Source organism: Anser anser (assembly GCF_964211835.1).
Source record: "Anser anser genome assembly, chromosome: 1".
Classification (NCBI taxonomy): Eukaryota; Metazoa; Chordata; class Aves; order Anseriformes; family Anatidae; genus Anser; species Anser anser.
The window spans coordinates 38,998,101-39,015,836 of NC_139720.1; the positions used below are offsets into that span (position 1 = coordinate 38,998,101).

Consider the following 17,736-nt stretch of genomic DNA (forward strand, 5'->3'; position numbering starts at 1 on the left):
GATTCAGGTAACTCACTTGCCTTTTAAGGGTAACTAAAACCTGTCCATCGACCACAGACAGCTCTTAATGCAGGTGCTTAAGTACAGCAGTTGGAAGAGGTGAATCCCAACCCAGCTAACACAGATGGAGGGCTCAGAGGTACCCTTTGAGGTAATGGATGGGGCCCTTGCTGCTGGCACATACAGCCTGACAGAGTTTGAAGGCAGGGTCAGCAGAAGCTGTGGTGGTGAGAGGACTCAGAAATGCTTCTCAGTGGGGAGATGTTTTCCCTTCAGGTGGTAGGAGCAGGGCTGTGTTAATGGAGAAATGTTACAATCCTTTTGGTTCTCCTGGTAACATTGGTATTTCCCAAACTGAATTTTTGGGAAATGTGCCCTAATGAGAGCAGAGAGTGGTACAGGCTCCACAGCAATGTCTTAATGACTATGAAGAAGCTGAGAGGCCTGATGTCCACTGCCTGGCACGTGCCTTCTGTCCATGTAGCTGTCTCGTGAGCGTCTTGCAGACCTCTTTGCAAAGTGTTTGCCAGCATGAACCGTGTGACTGAGCTGCACTGGAGCTCACCTTTGGTCTCACAGCCTGTTTAACTGCTGAGCCTGGTCTTGGCAGCAATGCTCTTCTACATCCTACAACGAACTCAGGCCTCACTCTGGAGCCTCTGGACCGTGTCATGGGTTAGAATAACCTCTAGGTTTTTCTACCTTGTTCAAAAGGACTGGTGTGGGTAGTGGTGCCACATAAATTCAGTGTATCATCCCTGTCTTCTGTTAAGTACTCTTCTGACTTAGATGACTGTCTTATGTCTTTCTAAAGAAAGATTTAGTAACTACAGGAAAGCTCACATGAAAAGGAAACAAATAAACCTACTCACTATGCATAATTACCTGTATCATTCCAATGTTAATGAAAGAATGGCTTATACCTATGGAATTGGGCATAGATAAAGCTTTTATAAATTGTGAAGTGAAACAGAAAGAACATTATACAACACAGTTATTAACCTGCAGAAGCTCAAGTGTATCAGGCATTCAGATAGCACCATGCCTAATAATGTGACAGAGCACAGTTACCAACATAAATCAGACCTATATGCAGTCCGAGGCTTTAGGGGTCCATCGCAGAATTTTTGCTGATCTGGATCACACTTTCCTCCCAGATTTTCCATTTCTCCTCCAAGCTTGATGTCGAAGCTTTTATAGTCACTGTCAGGGCTTTCAGCACACCTACTGGCAAAATAGTTTGTCTGGTAGATGCGTATAGAGTCGTTGTGTTTGTACTCCAGGTAGGAAGGCAATGGGTGCTGCTCATCAGGCTTTGGTCCTTCACTACCTACATCATGTGCAGAGAGAGAGAGAAGATGTACATATCACAGCCACTAATGTGATAGCAGCATTATAGGCTCAAAGTGTTGACAGACAAAATTTTTATTATCCAGCTTCCTAACATTCCTTGGAGGGCTGCACTGGCTATCCTGTGAGTACCTTGTTTCTAGGATAAACGCTGGTACTACTTTTCTGGGGAACTTCAAACTGATTTCCTCAGAAGACCTCAGAATAGCTGGCAGTAACATTTCCAGACCCCAAACTGTAATAGGTGTGCACAGGTTAAATTCAATGCTATGACACTTTTTCCTGTGCTGTTGGTGGCAATCTCTGTGGTCCAAAATCCTGGATCCTACCACTAGCTATTTCAAAAAGCAAGTAAAAAAATCCCACAAATGGACTAGCAGGGTCTAGTGTATACAGAGAAAAACTGCAATAGGAAACGACAGGAGTCTGCTGAAAGGAAACTCAGAGTAACATGTAAAAGACTTTCTCAAAGAGTTTTGTAGTCTGTACAAGCACAACAAAGTAGACAGTGGAAATACTACCTGTGCTTTTTCACTTAAGGGCTGATGGACAGAGAGATCAAGAAATTTTATTAGGGATCATAAAATATGTCCTGGCATGCCAGTAAATGAAGCCGCTTCTAAAAACAGCATATTAATTGTTTAGACATCCACCTGCTTTGTCACATATAGGCCAACTGCAGAAAAGGCTGCTTCTGGCTGAGCTCTGCTGTTGCTATTGACCTTCTGAGGAGAAAACTGAGTGCTTAAGATTCCAGGCTAGGGAGCCCGAAACTTCTGTGAAACTCGGCAGCTATATGAGAAGTCACTCTGCCATGCAGTGATGGGAGTGTACCTTCGCATGTAACTTGTACAAGCCACAGAGAGAATGGTATTAAATCATGACACTTACCATCAGCCTCTCTGACAACCACAGTAAAGTACTTCACAGCTCCATTGGTATCACTAAACCAGCTGCAGTTAAAAGTAAAGTTGATGGAGGATTTGGTAATCAGCACCTCTTTTTTGTTCACTCGTATGTCCGGAGGTGGCTGAGGGGGACCTGAAAAATTAAACAAAATAAGGAAAAAAAAAGAAAAAAGCACTGTCTATGTATTTGCTGTGAGCTACACTTAGCAAGGGAAATGCAATTTTAATAAAGCTCAGCTGGCTGGACCCAAGTTTCTGAATCTATTCTCTTTGCAATCAAGAAAGTGTCTTCATCTCCCACAGCGAAACTGCCAAAGGATGAAACAAGCCAGCAATGAGTTAACCATAATAACAGTGGCAGCTCCTCAGCAGGAGTTCCTCCAGAAGCCCACATGGAAATGCATTAAAGTCTTGCTAAATCTAGGAAATTAGAATTTGTAAATGCTAAATATGACACAAGTATAAACCAGGTGTATGGAGGCCAGTTAGCACACTCACTACAGGAAGTTACCTATTTTAAGCATCTAAATGTTTGCTTCCCTTTCCAAATAAAGAGCACTGAGCCAGGCAGACACAGCATTCAACTACAAAGTACCATTTTCCAGGCTGATTGCAGGATTTCTACAGGAAATGCTCTTTCTATGACAGAAAGCTATACCTCAAATAGTGACACAGCAGAATTAAACTGGAAAGCAAAGAATGTAGGGAAAAACCTTCAGAGAATTATTGCAACAAAAGTAGGGATTTTAAGGATCTACACTGCAGAATCATTTAAAAATCTGCACTACTGAAATTATATTGCACGTACAGAAAACACGTCAAATGCGTAAGCAGGCGGCTTAACTTCAAAAGGTTTCAGACTGGAAATAGAACCAAAAAATCACATTTTTATGGTGTTTAGCTAAATCTCTTAAATCTCTAAAACCAAGCTTCATTTTTTTGGGAAGAGCTGTGTTGCCTTGGGGAAGGGCCTCCAGTGACAATGAGAAACTGGGAGAGCAGCAGTGTGCAAAACAATTGAGAGCAAACATGGAACAGCTAACCTTCAAACAGGACTCAGTCCAACTTCTTGTTGCATGGGCTGTTACTACACCTGAACCTGTAGCATTCTTTGTAGTACAGGAGGGAGATGGACACAGTTACCATTAAAAGGCAATTGCTTGGGGGCAGGGAAAAGGTGGGTTTGTGACTGTGACTCCCAAACCAAACATAACTTTTACCATCTAGCACTTCAAACAAGTGTGGCTTTAAGTAAGCAGACAGAGAGGCAACTCTGAATAGGCCTCTTGGCCATCCTGTCATTTTTAAGAAGTTTAGCCCTGGGGCTGTTCAGGCCTCCGTGTCACACTATGCAACTGCATTCAGAGGTGCTGCTAAAACCGGAGCAGCTTTACGGCCAGCCATTGCGTGCTGCTGACTGCAGAGATGCCTGGCAGCACAGAGGCACCAGCAGATGCTGCCCTCCACTCTGCACAAGAGAAGTAAGAGTATCAAGCAGCCTAGGGGTGGAGAAACTGCAGAAACTGTTTCAAAGCACAAGCTTTGGAAATGTATGATCCTCCCTCAGGTCTAACTCTTACAGGTGATTTGGTCAGGCAGCATCTCAGAAGAGAGCACAGAGAGCCCAAAGAGGACCCAGTGCCATAACCCAACGTTGTTATTAAGGGATCTTTGTGCTGAAGATGGCTGCTGTCTGTGAGAGGAAACAGCCAGGCACAAGAAGCCAAGCAGCAACAGTGAGGACAATTAAAAGCGTGTAATAATGAGGACATCTTTGGTGCTGACTGACCATCAGAGTGACAGGATAATTCTTGTTTATCAAGCTATATTTCGTGAATGAGCCTAATAAGCAGGTTTGGCAATGTACTGAGAGGCAGGATAGTTAAAAACCCACGTTGTCTGTCACAACAGGGGCCAAAGGACAGGTTCTCTCTTCTTCGGCTACCCAATTAAGAGTGCCACGTACTGGCAGTTGCAGACCTCAGAACTTCTGCTGTCTAGCTACCACAAGCAATTACTTATAGCTGCTCACTGCCGCCCTTCGCAGTGATTCTGCATTCCACTTACGGTCGATCATTGTGATGGTGCTGTCTTCAACTACCTCACTTGTCATGTCTGCAGAGTGCACCTTGATGGACACCAGGTAGCGCTTGTGGGGAACGAGGGTCATGATATTAAGCAGAGATTTGTCCTTTTCTATCCTTTTAGAAAATTCCACTTCCCGAGTGTCCAGCTTTTTGCACTCAACGCTATATCCATCAAAGTCAGAATCAGGAGGAGTCCAGGAACACGCGATGGCAGTAGAGGTCTGGGGCCGACAGTGAAGACTTTGTATCTTGTCTGGTTCTAGAGAGATGTTAAGAAATTAAAGTTCGGTGAGAAAAGCGACAAGCATCACTTATTTTTCTACTAACCCCACAGCTCAGGCAGCACCCCTAGGTTCTACATCAACTCTTTGATCAGAGCACGAGGCCGGGAGCCAAAATTTCTCTCCTGCAACCGTGTGCTGATTGATTATTAGGCAAGGCAGTCTAGCTCATTTCAGCCATCTGAAATTGGAGCTAGTGGCATTGGTCTCATCAGGTTTGTGAAGCTTCAGTAATTAACTGTGAAAAAAATAAACAAAATTACCTGCTGAAGTCTTAAGAAAAGCAACACTGGAAAGCAATGGATTTCTAGCACTGTGTTGCAATTTATTTGGAGGTTACATCTGACTAACAGTATCAGTCAATACTGATATTGTTATCTCATTACTGATCAGGTTTGCTGGATAGCGCTCGGTGTGTCCATATTACTAAAGCATATCAGAGAAGTATGTTTTGTCCACGTAAAATTGGAGCATCGTATATAACATGACATGTAGCAAGAATAGGATTTCACTTTCAGATGGCAGGCACCTGCTTACATTTAAGCAGTTAAATACAGGTGAAAGAGGTAGCTATGCTAAAGAGCTATTCAGCATACGAAACATTGGTGTGAATTTGGAGCTTAACCCCACACCATGGGACAGGAAAGTTTGCCAAGGCTCAGTTATTTTTACAATTCTACGTCACTTTTTCAAATCAGCCTACTACTGAGGTTGCTAGAGCCAGGCAGAGATGATGAAAACCCCCAGACATTCACTGACTGTCGGAAGTGCACACCAATGAAACACTTTGCTTCTAGTTTCAAATCTAGTACAGCAGGGTTTCATTCAGCCTTCCTCTCTGATTGTTCAGAAATATGCTGACAATTTCAATATCCTACTGTCCCCAATGCCAGAGAGGTTTGGATATTCAGCCTCATTTCACCCCTGAAACGGATCAGTTCAGACTCAGCAACCACACAGCCCCACTCTGGATGTGACGTTTGCAAGTGTGTGCCCATTTTAAATCTTTGACCAGTTGACCTTGTACACAGCAAGGGTTTATTTTAGAATCCAGCTGAATTCACTGCCAGTCATTCATGAACTTGTAAATGGAAATTACTAACTGTGAAAGGAATCGGTAAGATTTAACAGCTTTGCAACTTCTCTAGCTGAGTGTTAAGGGGCAATGGAAATCATTACTTACTGGTTCTCACACTTGCAGACTGAGACTGACTGTATGTCTTCCAGCTGTCACCGCTGACCGTTCTCACACTGAACTCATAGAGCCTTCCTGGTCGCAGGCCGTAGATGATGCGTACTTTTGATTTGCTGCTGCTGTAGGGATTGAATACTGTGAGGGGATCCTTCGGGAACCACTGCAACTCAAAATCATCATAGTCTGTCCAGTCTGGAGGACCCAGCCATGTGATTGACAGAGAAGTGTTTGCAACATCAGTAAAGGAGACAGAGTTAGGAGGGCTGGGTGCTACACAAAAAGAAAAAAAAAAGAGAGGGATTCTTACCAAACTTTTACATGAAACAAGTAAGATGGAACATCTATTATTTTCTTCATGCACCACAAAGTGGTTGATGTTATCCTGGATACACAGTTACCGCATCTGCACTGACTGTGGTCACTTCCAGAGCCTTTATGTATTCATAAGTCTTTGAAAGAAACACCTGCTCTAGGTGGCCCTGCTTGAGCAGGGAGGTTGGACCAGATGAACCCCAGGGGTCTTTTCCAACTTACACCATTCTGTGTTTCTGTGAAAAACGGTGCTGAACAAAATCACACTCCATTGGTTTAATACCCTCAGGGATATCCTTTCTCTTTTAGAGCTTAAGTGTCTCTTATAACAATAAATCCTTCATCATCAGAAAAATGTCTGTTGCATAGTTGTGAACTGATCTGAATCCTGACAGATATGACTAAACAAAATCCCAAACCTTTTGGGTCTTACCTGTTCTTCCTTCAGCATTTGCTGTGTTGGTCAGGTCACCACTATGAGTCACCACAACCAGCGTGTACTTTCTGCCAGGAACAAGCCCCTGGAAATGCCACTCCTTCAGGTCTTTCCTGTGCCACGTTTCTTTCTGTGTCCCATTTGGGTTGTAAAGATTCAGCTCATAGAAGTCGACGTCTCCTGCTGCTGGACCCCAGGTGAACCACAGGCTGTCTGTCATGTTTCTGTTGGATGCCTTGAGACCAACAACCGGCGCTGGTACTGAAAAAAGGGAGTGGATATTACTTTATGTAGAACTTCTTTAGGGTGAGGAGAAGCAACAAGGTCAAACAGACCTTATACTTAGATATAAAGGTTTCACATAACGACAGCTGTGTAGTAATATAGACAGACACCGCAGCTGGTCAAAAATGCAGGAAGCATCAGGAAGTAAATCTCAACACTTTGCTTTCATATTTTGAACAGCCATTGTCCCAAAAAGGAGCTGAAATGTTCATAATAGATAGTTTTGCAAATGTTAAGCAGCTTTTTCCTAGCCAGTGTCTGGAAACATCGAATTCTGAGGTAGCTGGAGAAAGTGCATCGCTGTCCAGAAGCAGTGGTACACAGGTGTTACTACATTGCGGATCAGAGAACAAAGGAAGGTTTCACAGATGGTCAGGTCTGCTAGAGCTACTTAGGAAACTCAGCTTCCCACATGTGGCTGAGCAAATATGGAGATGCAGCCAGAGCTCCCCATGGGAAACAAGTTTTATTTCACTGGGAGACTGTCTACTCCATTAACCCTACTTGCTTTGCCTTTTTGTCTTTTCCACTCACAGACCAGTATTGGCTTTTGGGTGGGAGACAAGTGTTTTCCTTTAAAGCTTATGCAGCACAAATTGGGTGCCCTTCTCCTGACCTGAGTACCTGGGAACTATTGTAAAACATAGGTAGTAAACCTTTTCTGATACATTTCTCTTCTTGTAACCACATAACCTAGAATTTTCCCTCTTATTTGTCTAATGCTTTAATATATAAGAAAACGTTGATACTTCTAATTGTTGCCCTTATCTAGCGTGAGCATCACACTCAGATAAGCTCACTGATGTCTCTCACACGTACCACACTGGAGACAGTTGCTTTTCTTGTATGTTCTTACCTGTTCTCCCAAAGACAGATGACTCGTTAGTGAGGTCTCCGCTGTGGGTAACGATCACCATTCGATACATCCTGCCTTGCCGCAAGTTCAGGAATGAACATTGCTGAAGGTGCTGCTCTCCTGAAATCCTGTCATGAAGGGACTTGTCTGGGTTGTACAGGAAGATGTCATATGAATCAAGCTCTCCTTGTGAGGTGGTCCAGCTAAAGGACAGTCGGTCAGTGGTGTTCTCAGTGACCTTCAGATTTGTGACAGCTGCTGGAACTGAAAAGAAGGATAAATGCAAGAATAAGTATTAGGGTGACTACCCACTAGGATGAACCTTAAATAAAGTAACTCATGGCTGTAACATATTTCAATTAAGCCATAAGTAGCTAAGTAATGTCAACAGCAACTTTCATAAGCAAGGAAAAAGCATTTATGAGGTGCCATTGAGTCTCTCCAATATAATGTTTGTATTTCCCAGGAGGCCTGGTTCTCTGGCCTGTGCTCACCACAGAACTGTCCATTAATTTCCACAAGAAGCTTTACTAGAGTTAAAACTGCAAGACTTGGCTCAAAGTTTAGAGATTCTTATTTACATGAAATCCTTTGCTAAGTGCCTTGAGACTGTGAATTAAAAACTTTGTAACAATAAGGAATTCAGATCATTCCATAAAGGATAGACTGAGGGAGGTACTTAGCACTTTGGTTTAGTATTCTTATATGAACTATGGCCACCTTATTATGCCAGCAAATTTCAAAGTCACATATCAAGCACATAACAGGAAAAACGATGCATAAATATCTGGAGTCTGTTCTTATCAGAAGCTTTCCAGTATCGAGATATACAGATGATTCATGTATTCAATGATATCTTACTGAGGGAGCTATAAATAAACCAAGATGTTCTAATTACCTGTTCGGCCAACAGTTTCTGCTCGTTTACTGAAGAGTCCACCACTGACTGTCAAAACTTGTATTTTGTACTTCTTGCCAGCTAATAAATCTTCAAATTTGTGCTGTTTGGCAGTAGCTGGTTCTGATTTGTTGCTCAGTAGGACTCCTTGCTCATTCAAGAGCAGAATGTCATATCTTTCAGCTACACCAGGAGCTTTCTGCCAGGTTACTAACAAGGAATGACTGCTGTAAGCGTGGTGGGCTAATAATTCTTGGACGGATGCTGGAACTGGAAGCAACAATTAAAGGCATGACATTACCAGGTGAAATAAGGACCATTCAGTACACAATTTTGAGTAATTAATAGAGAATATACATTTGCATGTTCATTCATGGGAAAAGTGATGGATGCCTGTGCATGTATTTGCACAAGTAAATAATCCTACACATAAATAGTCAGGTGAAGTTACAGAACATCATGGATATCTGAACTGGGCATGGAAAACCAAAAGATATACTTAAATTATAATGAAAAGGGGGATGGAGAGTTGGATGAACTGTCCAAAGCAGATAAGAAAGGCATATGGAGAATAACCAAAAAATACAAAAGTGTTAAATTGGTTCAAAATAGTGGCACAAAATAGAAAATGTTAGCCACCTGCTGTTGCACAAAAGTCAAGTCCCCAGCAAACATACAGGTGCAAAAGAGAGAAGATGGATTAAAAACAAGTTGTCTTTTGCATCCTGACAAGTAGTGTATTGGGGCAACATATCGTCTAAGAAGCCTTAACCATGCAATGAGTACTGCCAGCACACAGCATTTGACTGCAGAGAGTCCCACAGATGCATGTGTCGCATAGATTCAGGCACAGGACTGGGCAGGGATGAAACTTCATTCTTCCTACAAAGGCACACTTTGGGCTGGGAGCCTGAATCCCACACACATTTACCCAGGTAAAGCTACTTATGTGACAGATCTCACTGCTGTTAATGGAGCCACACCTAAGTGTTTGCAAGAGCAAGGACTCAAGATCTTTGAAATAAAAACACTTCTCCTGAGTCTGTGCCTCCCCACGCTCAATGGTGTGTTACATAAACAGGCAGGGTGTAACTTATTTCATACGAGTCAGCTGCTGGGTAGACACAATGAAACTTGCTCCTTGTCTCAAAAGAAACGTACTTGTTCTCCCAAAAGCTGCTAAGCTGTTGTGCAAGGCACCGCTGTTTGATTGCACCACCACCCGGTACAGCTCCCCAGCTTCCAACTTGTGAAACGTGTGTTCAGAGACGTGTTTGGAGACACTCTGGGAACCAAGCTGATGGTTTTGCTGAAATATAGTCACTGTGTAGGAATCAACATCTCCACCTCCAGGTGTCCAGCTCACTTTCAGGCTGTTTGTCATGCCATTAGGTGAAACATGAATGTTTCTCACTGCACTTGGAACTGGAGAAAAAAAAAAAAAGGAACACAAAGACACCTGCTCACAAAGTTCCTGGTTCATTCAGACTTTTAGATTCTTATATTTTTATGGCCATAGCAAATGATTCAAAGGACAAAGAGCATTTACGGGTACAAAAAATTTCACTCATGGGTAAACACAAGTAAAGCTTCAGACATTTGTGTTGGATTGTACTATTTTAGAAAAGCAATTCTAAGTGTTTATGGCAACAACAGCAAAGAAAATGTAAGCAAGTTAAACAGAAAAAAAGTTAAAATGTTCCTTATCAGGATTACTTCCCTCTTTTTCAAGTGATGCTTTAGAAACACCTCAGAAGATCAAAGCTCTTTATGTACACTGAATTGGTTAGCCATTTTGCAGTTATCATCTCACCCACTTGTTTCAGGTAAATAAAAAGAGGTGCAAAATAACTTAACTGATTTACCCAGAGATACTAAGCAAAAAAATGGCATGTGTGAGAACAACAGAAACCCTCACGCTGACATCTCAACACCCTTCCTATGCAGCACATCAGATTATATGCCAACAGTCACATATTGACGACTGTGACATCTGTTTATTAAGTGCAGATAAAGTTAGCTGATGTAGTGTGGTTTTCAATGAGATCTGTGTTCATGCCAGTGTCACAGGAACTCAAATAAGATCATGATTCAGCCTTGATTTTCTGTGCCTCATTTTTTCATCTAGAAAAGCCCCAACACATGTTTTAAATACCACGTTGTTTCTTACTTGTCAGGCCTTCTATGAAAGTAGCGCGTTGTGCATCTCCGCTGATTGTCAAGACAAGAATTTTGTATAGACGTCCTGGAGTCAGAGCCGTGAACCGATACTCCTCAACGGTGTTTCCAAGGAAAATGGGTGGGAAGATCTTCATATCATTGAAGAGGAGCTGAATCTCATATTTATCAACATCGCCCTCAGCCTTTGACCAAGTTACCTGCAGATCTTCTGTGCTTCTGTTACTAAGAGTCAGTTCCTTCACTGACTCTGGCACTGAAGAGGTGAGAAAGGAAAACTTCTCAGTACTTCTTACCAAATCACAGCAAAAAAGGTAACAGCTCTGAGGCCACACTACTGAGCTAAAACTTTTCGCTCAGTTCCTTACTAAAAGAAGTAGATGGCACTTAGCTTCCTTATACATCCTTATACATTTCCATGACAAGAAAAGTCCTCATCTTGTACATTCTGGCCTAGCTCAAGTGAGCTAGCTAAGCTGATGTGGAAATCTATACAGCTCTGTTTTTCAGTTTTCCATGTTTTAAGATTTATCATTCCAAGGTCACAGCACAGGTCTCTTTTTCACTTTCTGTATGTCTGTAACTTAAACATCAGTCATAAACTCAATACTGCTTTCCATCTTTGGAATGACATGCATTTGAAGAGTCACACTTAAGAGTCATCTTATGTTCAAATCACACAGTATTGTTGAGAGCAATATACAGTAAATAAATAAAAAAATAATCCCAGATTGTCTCAGGATGTTTCTGGGGTATTTACTTACTTGTTCTGCCATAGACCCTCTCACTGGTTTCGTATTTCCCACTCCTTGTGCTGACTGTGACGCTGTACTGCCTCCCCGGGACCAGATTAGTGAACACACATTCATTTTCATCCTTTGGGACACTTTTTGTTTGGATGAAATCATTGTTGTTCTTGATGATCACTTCATAATTATCAAAATATCCAGAGGCGTGTAGCCAGGACACCTTCAAGTAGTCACTTCTGGCTGAATTGCTGACAGTAAGCCCCTGAACGCTTGAAGGGACTGAAAGAAAAAAAAAAAAAAATTAAAGATTCAGAAAGCAGTAACTTCCTGAAATAACAGGAGCTGCTGTAGAGGGATTATATTTGTGGTAATTACCAGACATTTCTGAGGAACTTGCAAAAAGACCACAACATGGATTTAAGCAATACCCCACCCTCTAAAATAGTAACTGTGTAGTTTCCAGGTTGCTTTACATCATACGACAATGGTCTGCCTTTCTCATTTTCAGTCTTTTGGAACAACTTGGTCAGTTTTGCTTATAGCTGTGAGTTCCACAGGTTGACACTGGTCCTGAATTTGCTTCTCCTCATTTATATGGCTGTCCCCGGATTTTCAGTTATACCATGAGAAGCCTAAAATTGCATTTATTGTGCTAACTTAATGCTCTTTGTCATTTTAACACCCCTTACCATATTTCCTTTTATTTTACTGGTTTACTAAATGTAAAATGCCCCTCTTTTCAATCTTTGAGGAAGTTTGGAAAAGTTTTCCATCATTATTGCCACCCGTCTCTGAAATTCCTCCATTCTTTTATAATCTCCTTGAACACTGCATAAACAATAGACACAGGTATTACTCATTTATGTGGCATCTTACTAATATTTTAGTAGTTAGCTCCTATCCCCTTCTTTGAGTGTCTGAATAATTTACTTGGAGGGTTCTCTGCAGGATATATTTCAAGAGCCACGTAGAGAGGTTAAGAGCAATAAAACAACTTGAGCCACAACTGATACATGACTTCTGCTCACTCACAAGAACTGACACTCAACTTCTATTAATGCTAAGGTCATTTTGTATGACTTATAGCAGCAATAAAGGCATAAGAATAAGACAAAGTATGTATAGCTGTAATTTTATGGTTTGACCCTCCAACTTCTTCTCACCCATCTCAGTTTGGTCAGATATTCATAGGTTTTTAATAATGGCTATCGAATGTAGTTATGGTGATTGGATTTCTTCAAAGGCTCTATTTACCTGTTCGTTCCTGGCTGAAGGAGTAATTTTCATACTTTCCACTCTTTGTGGTTATCATCACGTTGTAAAGCGTTCCAGGAGTAAGGCTGCTAAAGGAGCATTCACTGAGGGATTTGGAAATGGTGAGAGTCTGAACAATCTGGTCATTGTGCGATAGCGTTACCAAATAACTGTCTACATCTCCAGAAGCTGGCAGCCAAGAAACACTGAGGTAGTCACTGCGACCTGAGTTATTTACTGTTACTCCAGTCACGCTGGAAGGAACTGTGCAACAAAAAGGAAAAAACAGAAGAGCTGTAACTAGCCAGTTCCTATTGCTGAGAATGCCTGGAATTCAACGCTATAAAATAAACCGCCTAGGACTAGGGAGCTCTGCACCAACTCCCACTCGGCAGCAGTCTGCCTTCTTGAACAGTGAGGGAATTCGTCTGTGGTGGCATCACCCCATCACTCCTAAAATCCCACAAGATGAGTTATCTGCTCCAAGTGCCATTTCTCACTAACAGCAATAACCGCCGATGCTTGTATGAAGTTGAGGCCCATAGCAGAATGCGTTTCATTTACAATGAGTTCTCTGACGCCTAGTGGCCAAAACGTGAATGCAGTTTGTTTTTCCAGCCAGCAAGATGAGCTCAAAGTCTCCAAACAGCCAGAACACCATCAGTCTAAGGTACAAAACTATCTGAGTTATTACAGTGGCAGACCTTAATCATAAGGAACTGCTATATCTTCACAGGACTCTGACACACTGAACTGACTTACCACAGCTGTCAGAATCAAAATTATTACACTTCACATTATATGTCTATGTGTTTCAAGTCTTTTAGTGTTATTCTTCTCCAATTGCTTTTATTCTTCTTTCTGCTTGGAAATAGTTGTCTTCAAGGAGAACGCTGGAGCAAATTGCAGAATGCCTGGCTTTTGCCAACTTCATATAAAAGGTGAAATTGCACTGTGTTGCCAACTTTTCCCCTCTATTTAAATATCCAAAGAATTGCTATTACATTTCATAGGTCATTAAACTTAGAGAAGTTGATGCAATAGTAAAACCTGTCCTATGCTGTACAGGAGGGCCTCGTCAGGAGTAAGCATCATTGGTTGACATAATTTAATGTTGGAGAAAAAGAATAGGTCATGAGAGACTGCAACCCAAATTCATCCTACCACCTTTAGGCAGCTAATTTGCACACCTCAGTGAGGAGCAATTGCCCTATACTGCCATCTAGTCAAGGCAACAAGAAAGGACCTTCCAAGGAGTGATTCACCCACCACAGATGTACACCAACCTCAGGACATCTTTTTATCTTTGCTACAGAGTTGTCCTGCTGTAGGCAGAGCAGCTGGCTCCATAAAGCAACGTAACCTGAATCTCGACCCATAATGTGCTGAGGTCACACATAGGAAGTATATGGCTGAAACCCACGTATTTCTGAAGTCCCAGTCCCGTGGCTTAACTGCAAGACCATTCTCTTTAATAAATTCAGCTTTTAGGAATTTAAAAAAGACATGCTGGAGTATTTCTTTTTTACCTGTCCTCCCCTCTGCGATCATTTGCCTTGACGATATCCCCCCGCTGACAGTGGTGACAACAACTGAATAGAGTCCTCCAGGTTTCAGGGGGTAGAAGTGGTATCTGTTGGTCTCACTGGGAACAGTCTCATTTTTGATGACGACGTTCTCATGAATCAGTAGTACTTGGTATGAGTCTACATCTCCCAGTGCTCTTGTCCAGTTGGTGAACAAGCTGTTGGTTGATCCCTGACTTGCCACAGTCAGACCAGTCACTTGGGCTGGCACTGCAAACCAAATTGTCATTATGTTACTGAGGAGAAACGAAATAAAACAAAGCAACCCCCCCAAATAACCCAAGTTTAGTCACACTGAGGAAGTACATCAAAAGAACATTCCAATTTGAAGCCAGACTCAACAAGACTAAAAATAATCTGTAGACTGCTTCCTGTCTGATGGGATGTGGTCTAGGGGAAGCTATGGCACAGAAAGGTCTTTCAGGCTTTAGCACAGCTTTCCTTGGTCAGACCAAAATGACTCAAGTTCAGAGAACTGGAAGAGGCAGCATTTTACAAATACCACCAAACAAAATTTAGGAAATCACCTCTTTTAGTTATGACAATTTCAAATAGAGTCTGTTCTTCTGTTCTCCCTTTCCTCTCCTATTCCCCATCTGTCATTCTTATTAAATGGCACACTTGTTTGATGAATACCTCAGACAGAGTCATCTATACCTTGGAGAACTCTACATCTGACTCTTTAATTTCAGGCTGTACTGAGATGGAGGTTTTTGGTTTTACTTTTTATGTCATAAGGTCTGCAGAATAACTTCTCTAGCATCAAAAGATGAATTAATTATTAAACAAACATAACTTTTATCTAAGCATAAGCTGGTGAACTTAGTCACACCAAAAAGGAAAAAGAAAGAACAAAAAGGAGTATTTACCACAGATTTTACTCAAAATCATTTTTTTTAAAAAAAAAGCAAAACACAAAACAAAATATTTGTTCAAAGCATGAAAATATAGTTACTTCTTTCTAAGTATTTCTTCATACATGACCAAGCAAAACTGAAATAAAGAGCCCTCAGACTTTTGAAAATGTGATTGCAAGCTTCTTGTTACTATCAACCTTTCTGCATACATACTACTGGATTAGCAATCATTAACAAAAGCTAGAAAATTAGACACATAGATGAAAAAAGGCAATATTCACATAAATGCAAACCAAAAATCACACGTGTTTTATAACACTGCCACAACATAGTAAGTCCCCCTTACTATGGTCTTCCAACCCAGAAGTGCCAGATGGCTCTGCTAAAGGCACTTTTATTGATACCTCAGGCTTCTCTAAAAGCTGACCAATCCGGGGTGCATGTAAAACCTATTTCTGTCATTTACAGCATTATTTTGAAAGTCAAGTAGGTTGTCCTGCTGGGAAGAAGATCCAGAGGTCTGGAATGCTTATTGAGACCTATTCAAATTTACTGATGTTCTTTATCACTTTGAATGTACTGCTGGCATGTTATCCCTGCCTGATGTGTTTTCAGGCATTGATTCATTTTAGCAAAGTGGGCCACTGTAACCTCTATGCCTAAATAGGGCTCATAAAGGGGTGTAAGGCAGAAGGAAGTGAAATCCCAGCTACTTAATCACATACCAGAGAAATGAAAATTTAAGTCAAACTTTTCAGGCCTTGGAAGGAGTTGCAACACTTTAGTAAGGACCACTGTCAAGGCACAGGCATGATTAGATTCATACACTAGCAGCTTGGGTTTTTTTTTGTGGGCTGTGCCAGATCAGAACTATATTTTAAAACTTTGCATGCACTGGAGAATGCATAAGTCAAGCAGAGCAAAGGAATACATATGGTTTAAAACTTGCACACGTGCACAAAATTAGCACCCAGTAGGGGGTGGGAATGGGACTTTCCTCGTGTCACAGTCATCACTCTAAGTAACAGATACAGATTTTGGAATCAGAAGAGCAGGGAGATTCAAACTACATTTGCAAGGTCACATATGTTTTGTGTCTGTCAACCTTGGAATGTTCGTCCTAAATCAACATTTTCCTGTGTGTTTTTTTCCAGATGATGCATGCTTTGAATCAAGGGAGTGACCTTCCCTAAGATTTGTTCTTATATAGAATCTTATGCTAATGTAGATTGATCAGTTATGACATAGTGTTTCAAAAAACAATTTTGCTGAGAATTACATATCCACTTTTTTCCAAAACTTTAAATAAATACTGCAAGATATCTGAGAGTTAGGAATGAGAGACTCAGAAAAGTAACTCTACTGAGGAAGCAAACATAAATACAAGGCTTTTGATATTTAGACCCCGTGTTCATTCTTTTCACTACAAAGCAAGCGAAGTTGTTGATAGTTAACAGAAATAAAGATCAACATAGATTGACAAAAGAGTACCTGTTCTTCCTTCCACTGAAGTCCAGTTGCTTAATATCCCACTAATGGTAGTGATGGTAGCTGTGTATTTTCTTCCAGGTACCAAGTCAGTGAAAGTAAATTCTTTAGCTTCTTTTGCAAGCCCTTTCTTTATGACAGTAAGATCCCTGTCTCCCAGTGAAACCACGTAGCTGTCCCATTCTGCAACAGGGGTCATCCACATGACACTAAGTGAGGATTCATTAGCATACTTCACACGGAGCTGGAGAACAGGCTCTGGAGCTGTAAAAGTACACAAATATCACAAGAACATGACTTGGTAGTGAACACACATGCAAATCTCAAGCTGCTGTAAGGGATCAAGCTAGAAATGTGACAGCAACAGAATATTTGTAGCACTGAGGACATTCTTTACCTTCCTCTAGGAAGCCAGTCTTACAAATCTATTATTTCTGCTGCTCTTTCAAGTAAGGGGCTGTAGCAGCAGACTTCAGTAATGCGTTATGGCTGCAATGCTTAGGTTTAAATTTATGCCAGTTGATTTTAGTGTGAATAGAAATTCAGTGAAGTCAGTAAGCCCTCTCTTGAACTGTGGGTGCTAGACAGGGCCATAAAACATCTGTACCATAAAATATATCTAGGTCTATATCTAGGTAAATTATATCTAGGTCTAGCTGTGACAAATAAGGACGTAAATTATAGGCTCAGAGTGACATTGATTTTGCACTGGTTTGTATCTCAGTGAAGTTGGGAGAAATTCCAAATTTACAGTGTTATAAAAGAAGAATTCAAACTTTTATCAGTGCATTTGTGTGTGTGCGTGCGCGCGCATGCACACATGCATGCACGCACACACAGAGGGCTTCTGTCACCTGAGTTCCCTGATCTGATTTTGTCTCTGTTATGCTGAAATCCAACTCACTTTCCAAGCCTACGGGCTGACATAAAAGAAAATGAAGTGAGAAAAGGGACTAATACCTATGCTTCCCAACACATACATTATGTATCTGACTGTGAGGTCAAATACAGTTGTG

General features: G+C 41.4%; 1 protein-coding gene across 3 annotated transcripts in view; it reads right to left on the reverse strand.

Moving 5' to 3' along the window:
- PTPRB (protein tyrosine phosphatase receptor type B) overlaps nt 1-17,736 on the reverse strand; it is a 61,259-nt gene that overhangs the window by 13,040 nt on the left and 30,483 nt on the right. For all 3 annotated transcript variants that reach the window (XM_083815109.1, XM_083815108.1, XM_083815110.1), the window contains 13 exons: nt 16,724-16,984; nt 14,319-14,585; nt 12,790-13,053; nt 11,551-11,814; nt 10,779-11,042; nt 9,770-10,033; nt 8,609-8,878; nt 7,711-7,974; nt 6,567-6,830; nt 5,810-6,091; nt 4,326-4,604; nt 2,242-2,391; nt 1,087-1,330 (listed from right to left, as the gene is read on the reverse strand). In XM_083815109.1, coding sequence (XP_083671235.1) covers nt 1,087-1,330; nt 2,242-2,391; nt 4,326-4,604; nt 5,810-6,091; nt 6,567-6,830; nt 7,711-7,974; nt 8,609-8,878; nt 9,770-10,033; nt 10,779-11,042; nt 11,551-11,814; nt 12,790-13,053; nt 14,319-14,585; nt 16,724-16,984 — 3,337 coding nt within the window. The remainder of the gene's footprint in view (nt 1-1,086; nt 1,331-2,241; nt 2,392-4,325; nt 4,605-5,809; nt 6,092-6,566; nt 6,831-7,710; nt 7,975-8,608; nt 8,879-9,769; nt 10,034-10,778; nt 11,043-11,550; nt 11,815-12,789; nt 13,054-14,318; nt 14,586-16,723; nt 16,985-17,736) is intronic.